Source organism: Microtus ochrogaster, chromosome 7 (assembly GCF_000317375.1).
Source record: "Microtus ochrogaster isolate Prairie Vole_2 chromosome 7, MicOch1.0, whole genome shotgun sequence".
Lineage (NCBI taxonomy): Eukaryota > Metazoa > Chordata > Mammalia > Rodentia > Cricetidae > Microtus > Microtus ochrogaster.
Genome location: NC_022014.1, coordinates 71,701,255 through 71,708,014, shown reverse-complemented (window position 1 = coordinate 71,708,014; position 6,760 = coordinate 71,701,255). Strand labels below are relative to the sequence as shown.

Here is a 6,760-nt window from a genome sequence, read left to right as displayed (position 1 = left end):
CAGAGATCCGCCTGCCTCTGCCTCCCGAGTGCTGGGATTAAAGGCGTGCGCCACCATCGCCCGGCTTAGTCTCTAGTTCTGACAAGGGACAGTCAGTATGCCTCATATTAAGACTATGGGTCAGCCAGAGGCCAGCTATGACCCCCAGCTCTGCTGCTCCCTCCTAGTATGACCTAAGACAAGTCACTTGGCTTTTCTGAATCTTAGTTTCCTCATCAACAAATGAGTACATAATAGTAATGTTGCTTTTATTCTTTTGAGACAGCGTCTCATGTAGCCCAGGCTGGCTTCAAACTCTCTATGTAGCTGAGGTTGGCTTTGAACTCCTGATCCTTCTGCCTCGACCTCCTGAGTCTGGGATTTCAGCAAGCACCACAGCATCTGGAGTGTGTGCTGCTGAGACTGGAACCTGGCTTTGAGCATGCTAGGCAAGAATCCTATCAACTGATCTACACCCCTAACCCCACTATTACTGTGAGAACTAAGAAGACAATGCATGGCGGTTGCTGGAGAGATGGCTCGCCATGTTGGAGCACTTATTGCCATCGCAAAGGATGAGGATTCCCAGCACCCACCTGGTGGCTCACAACCATCCATAGCCCTAGTTCCAGGGGCTCCAACGCCCGCTTCTGACCTCTGTAAGAACCAGGCATGCATGTGACACACATATATACATGCAGACAAAACACTCATACACATGAAGTAAATGAGAAAATAATGCACAGGAAACATTGTCACACTGTCTGGTACATACTGGCCAGGGCACATTTCCTATTTTTATTTCTGACAATGGTATGATTGCCATCATCACGCCATGGTAACCAGGAGAACCAGCCTCGTGCTTAACCTTAGTTAACTAAGACTAGATCCCAGACCAGTGCCCCCAAAGCCTCCTTACCTGTTAGCACTCTCTCCAAATCACCAGTCCAGGACCAGACGCGATGGTGTTTGAACCTCCTAGTGCCTCATCTGCTGAAAATCTTCAGATAAAGCAGATGGTCAGCCAAGCCTAATCGCTAATGCCTAAGCTGATCATGGGCTCAAGGGGGGTAAGTCCCGATCCGCCCAGTTCTTCACTCTTCCACCGCAGACACTGGCGTTCCACCCACAAAGTGAAAAACAGGCCACTCCATTGTAGGCCCTGGACCGCATTAGCGGCTCTCCTTTGGTGACTCCCGCCATGCCATGCTCGCCTCACAGCCTCCCTCCACATGCTCCCATTGCCTGCCTTTCTCCATCACAGAGCCTGCTCCAAGCCTGTTTCTCCCCAAACGGATCCAGAAGCTCTGTGTCTTCCATTAGGGGGTTCCATAATTTCACCTTACAAGGGTCTGTGGGCTCAGTCTTCATTTGCTCCGTAAAATCATACCCTCACCTCCAATGCTCACTGTTTGATTCCAGGGCCTGTATCACCCTGATGCCATGTCCTGTCTTCTGGGCCTCAAGCCCTCCCTGGCATGCGTGCTGGACTCCCTTGTTTTCAGCTCCCAACACTCACAGACAACCTGCTCTTCCCCTCTGCCTCTCCCAGGGCTACCTGACAACTGTGACGTTTATCAGAGCCAAGCTCCTGCTCTGGCTGACATTTGTCCAATAGCAAGGGATCTCTTGAGGGAATGTTAAGGAACCAATGTGGTCAGTGTGAGGGTTCCTCTTCTGCCGGGAGGATGACAAACTGGGAGGGGGAGGGGCTGTAGGAGGCCATCTTTGCCTCAGGATCAAGTCCCACTCACAGCTGGGCGCCCCAAGAATTCAAGTTTAGGACAGAACATCAACCCATCCAAGGCCTCGTTAATACAACGAGCCCCACTCAGCACTCTGTCCACCAGTGATGCCTCAAACCCTACACATCCATCTAGATGGTGTTATCCCACATCCAGGGCCTCCCTGTCGTTCATCTGAGCTCCTCATACTTCTCATTGGGTCCATTTCATCTTCTCCTACCCACACCAGGCACAAAACATGGGTCACAGGACTTCCTACCTGGCCCTTCAAAGGCTTGCCCACAGTTCTCCAGGAACTCTAGACATGTCTTCCTGGTGTCTAACCCTGATACTTCTTGCTGCTGCCTGGGCTGTTTTCCATTGTTGCTGCACTGCCAGCCCAGCCGCCAGCCCTGTGTGACTTATCTCCATATCCCATCCACCGTCCACTCCCCCATCCCTTGGTGACTCATCCCCAAGCTTCCCAAGGAAGCCCCCACCCTCTGCCCTTTCCTCCCCTCTTCCATGAGTGGAAAATCCATCCCCCATAGCCGGCCAGCCCCTTCCTCCTGTCTCTATTACCCCATCCCCCCATCTGCTAGCTTCCTCTCCAGGACCAGGGAGCAATCACAGATGCCCTGACCTTGGCTTCCTTTGCCTGGTGAGATTGGGAGGCTGAGCCCCCAAAACAGACCCCTGGCTTCCCTCTTCTCCTGAGCACGGGGACAGAGAGGCCCAGGCCCGGGACCCAGGGTCTGACTTCCTCTAGTCCCGGAATGAGCATGCCTACCCTTTGCTGGCAGGTTTGGGTCTCTCACGCAGAGGAAACCAAAAGCAGTGAGAGGGAGGGAAGGCAGAGCGGCCAATCAGGGGCAGGGTGAGGCTCAAAACCAGCAGGCTCCCCAGGGAACCCCACCGAGGCCCGAGCCATGGCGGAGCTGCAGCAGCTGCAGGAGTTTGACATCCCCACGGGCCGGGAGGCTCTTCGGGGCAACCACAGTGCCCTGCTGCGGGTGGCCAACTACTGCGAGGAAAACTACGAGCAGGTAAGTGGAGGGAGCACACACTAATGCACCCCTGGACGGGACTTGCCGCCAGTCCCGCTGGCAGGGTCATCTGACAGGTGTCTGTGCTTGCCTTGGCTGAGCAGTCTTCAGGCGTCAGCTTCATCCCCGTTCCCCAAGCGCAGCCACTGCACTTGGTCTCTCTGACATAACCTCGGCGGTAGAAGACGTGTACACATCACGGTAGCAGTTTCTTTTTTTTAATGGTTTTTTTTTTTATTTTAACTTTATGTGAGTGTGAAGGTGTCAGATCTCCTGGAACTGGATTTCCAGACAGTTGTGAGCTGCCATGTGGGTGCTGGGAATTGAACCCGGGTCCTCAGGAAGAGCAGTCAGTGCTCTTAACTGCTGAGCAATCTCTCCAGCCCCACATCACGGCTCCTCGACTCTTACAAAGACCTACAAGACCCTTTTCTCTCACAGGTGCCGGTACCATCTGCAGGCTGGCTTTAGTGGAGTCGTCAGGAAACTTACTTCACACACACACACACACACACACACACACACACACACACACACACACGAGTTTGTTCCTCGATGTTTGAGGGGGAACAGAGGAGAGTCAGAGCAGGTCAGAATGAGGGAAGAGATCTGGTGCAGAGGCAGGGGACTTACAGTCTGACTGCTGAGAAGTGAGGAAGAAGGGAGGCACTACAGAGCAGTCTAAAATTTTTATTTAGCTGGGGTTTTTGAGACAGGGTTTCACTGCATGGCCCAGGCTGTTCTTCAATTCTCTGTAGCTCAGGCTAGCCCTCTCAGTCATCCCTCGGCGCTGGGTTTACAGGCTCCCACCACCTCACCTGGCTGTTATTTGTGTCTTGTCCTTTTGTTCCGGTTGCATTGGAAAGGGCGCCCAGGGCTGTCTGGGAAGTGCTTTTCTGCTGAGCTAAGCCCCAGTCCACCCTGGAGTAGCCTTGCTGATCTCCTGCTGGTTCCATTGCATTGGTTCCATTGGGACGGAGTAACTGCCCACCTGTTTTTTGTCCGTCCTCAGAGCCACCTTGTGAGACAACGGCTAGAATTCTGGGTTTAGAATGTGAAAAGAGCCACTTACTGAGGGAAGTGACTTGTCTAGGGTCACCTGGTTGGAGACTAGCAGAGCCAAGCGTGGCCTCCCTGCCTGCTCACCTGAACTCCTTTTTCTCCATCCTTCTGCCTGTCTGATATAGTGTATGACTTGGAACAGTTTATCTGCACTCTTTGTCCTTGGTTTCCCCTGCTCTAGTAAGAGTGGCAGGCTAGGTTTGTGACCTCTTACTGCTGGCCAAACTGTGAGACAACACGAGGGGCCTCATCCTATAGTAGGGGGGCTGGGAAGAAAAAGGGAGCAAGCGCCTGTGGGAAATGGCAGATGGGGAAGAGGCAATGGTAACTAAGTTTTCTCCATACCTCCCACAGCCTCTTTCTGTCCCTACCCCAGTCCTGTGAGGGGATCACCAGTCCCACTTCACAACGAGGAAGCTGAGGTTTGGAAAGGGTTAAACTGTATTTCCAGAAGCCTCCAAGATAGTCAATGGGACAGGATTCAAACTCAGAATTGTAGTTGGCTGTGGTGCCCTACCTATGATCTCAGCACTTGGGCAGCTAAGGCAGGGGGATCTCCAAAGCGTAAGTAAGACCTGCCTTATAATCTCTACATAAGTGAGTCCAAGCTGATCAGGATGACAGAGCAAGACACTACCTCAAGGAGATCACATCAACAAATCAGAACCCCAAACAAAAAAGCAGCCAGAATTCTAACTCAGAGTCCAGTTGCTAACCCTTCTGTGTCATTCTGATGTGTGTGACGCTGAGTGACCCGCCCGTAGATGAGGTGGCATGTGGTTTCTAAACCAGCTCTGCCCCCCCCCCCCCCGCCACAGCACTCAGGCACGCTCCCCTGGCAGGGATGCTGCTTCTGGTGGGTCCAGTCCCAGGTGTACAATTGGTGTGTACGTAGGACCTGAAGCCACAAGGCTGAGTCCTTGGTCTTAGGACCTATTGACTTAGGAATCTATGAGTTCCCCGTTGGTCTCTCTCTCTTTTTTCCCTTTCTTTCTCTCCTTCCTTCCTTCTCTCCTTCCCTTCTTTCTCTCTCTCTCTTTTTTCTTTCCTTCCTTTCTTCTTTTTTCCTTTCCTTCCATCCTTCCCTCCCTCCCTCCTTCCCTCCTTCCCTCCCTCCCTCCTTCTTCTCTTCCTCCCTTCTCTCTCTTTTTCTTTCTTTTTTCTTCCCTCCCTCCCTCCCTCCCTTCCATCCCTCCCTTCCTTCTTTCTTCCTGTCCTGCTGTTGTCACTCAGGCTGGCCTTGAATTCAGGACATCGGCTGCAGCCCCAGAAGACTGGAATTACAGGCCTGTGCCACCATTTGGGGAAGGGTGGAGTTGCTTCTCCAGGGTGGGTTACAAGTATCACCTGGAACGAGGTCCTGAAGCATTGGCCGAGGGCCCGTCACCCTGTAAGAAGGGTGGGATAATGCAGCGGTCATTGCTGCTATTACCATTTCAGTAGTGATGAACCCACTCTATGGAGGTGACAGCCTTTGCAAACACACTCAGCGTATCAGAAGCCCTGATCTGGGTTGGAATCCCTGGATTCCTTTGTGCAGAGCGTTGGCTCTCAGACCACACAATCAATGACCATCCCTGCCTGTCTACAGAAGAAAGCTTTGGGTGCTGTCTTTAATAAGGTCTCCATCCCATCCTTCCCCCACTAACCAGATATCAGAAGTCCTTCCGTCCGTGGGGAATAGCAGCAGGCAGAGGAGTGTAGGGTTCTCAGTCATGGTTGACTGAGTGTATAATAGGGTCGTTTGCATAACAAACGCTCAGCTTAGATAAAGGATCCCCAATCCTTGCTCCTCCAGACCTAACTGTGGGCCAAGATCAAAGCTAGGTTAGAAACACCTGGGCTGGAGGTACCCAGAGCTGGACCCAGACAGACACTTCTTGTTTGGGTCGCTAAGTCCTTGTGCTGTGCTGGGGAGGGAACTTTCCAGGAGCAGAGGAGCCCTTTCTTTTCACCCTTTAAACAAAGATCTAGAACAAAGTCTGTAATCCTTTCTAACTTCTTTGCCTCTTTGAGGCTTTGGGTGACATATGCTGATGAAATGTAAATGTTATTGTATATGCAGATGACATGCAAATAGGCACACAAATGAACATCGGTTTCCTGCTGTCAGAACAGAAAATTGGGGAGGGGAGGACCATGGCATGGGTTTTCCAGAAGGTTCTAGTCCAGGCTACAGGAGAGGACTCCAGAGCTCACCGAGGACACAGCTCTGGTAGTTCCAGTGACAGGGCCTGTGGCATACACAAAGTTCCAAGCCAGGAGGCCATAGGGTGTGCCTCCTCGCCTGTCCCTGTTGGTACACTGCCTCTTCTAATTTTCCTCATCTCTGCCCGCCCCCCACCCCTGAGAGGGACAGGCTTTACGGCAGCAAGCTCATGATCAATGGGGAAGGAGGAAGCTGTTTGGGGAACCAAGAGAACCAAGAAGGTTTACCCAGCCCACCCAAGTCTGGTCTGGAACCAAAAAAAGGTCTTGTCTTGAGCCACTCTCTGGCTACCTCTTTCCCACCGGCTGGCAGTGTGACACCGGCCAGTGTCTGGCGTATAATAAGAAACTGCTCAGCTAGTGTTGGCTTCCCCTTCCACCTGCCAGTCAACAAACGTGTAGCGTATTTATTTACTATCTCCTGTGTGCTGGGGACTGTGTCAGCAGAGACCACAGGATGGAATGAGCCAGCTCTTTGGTTTTCAGGGTGCTATCTGCCTGGGGGAGTGGTGAAGGGAGAGAAAAAAAAAGAGTTGGGCAAGTATGATAAGAAAGGTGAGCTGGGTACAAGTTTAGGGTGGCGAGAAGAGTGGAGAAGCTGGAACCATCTAGTGAAAAGAACACTGAGAAGTACAAGCACCGCTGGGTGGTGGTGGCTCACGCCTTTAATCCCAGCACTCGGGAGGCAGAGGCAGGCGGATCTCTGTGAGTTCGAGGCCAGCCTGGTCTACAAGAGCTAGT

At 52.3% G+C, this 6,760-nt stretch overlaps 2 protein-coding genes across 6 annotated transcripts in view; one reads left to right on the top strand and one right to left on the bottom strand.

Annotated features, from left to right (window-relative positions):
- The window catches only part of Gngt2 (G protein subunit gamma transducin 2), a 3,592-nt gene extending 1,159 nt beyond the window's left edge, over positions 1–2,433 (bottom strand). The window contains exons 1-2 of one of the 3 annotated variants that reach the window (XM_005350629.3): positions 2,347–2,433; positions 899–980 (exon numbers count right to left, since the gene is read on the bottom strand). The gene's annotated coding sequence lies outside the window, so the exon portion shown is untranslated. Of the gene's footprint in view, positions 1–898; positions 981–1,983; positions 2,136–2,346 lie in introns of those variants that run through there. The other 2 variants (XM_005350628.3, XM_026780773.1) reach the window with 2 other exon arrangements.
- Positions 2,434–2,624: 191 nt separating this feature from the next.
- Abi3 (ABI family member 3) overlaps positions 2,625–6,760 on the top strand; it is a 9,717-nt gene continuing 5,581 nt past the window's right edge. For 2 of the 3 annotated variants that reach the window (XM_026780987.1, XM_005350627.2), the window contains exon 1: positions 2,625–2,749. In XM_026780987.1, coding sequence (XP_026636788.1) covers positions 2,633–2,749 — 117 coding nt within the window. In that variant the 5' untranslated portion in view covers positions 2,625–2,632. The remainder of the gene's footprint in view (positions 2,750–6,760) is intronic. The other variant, XM_026780988.1, reaches the window with a different exon arrangement.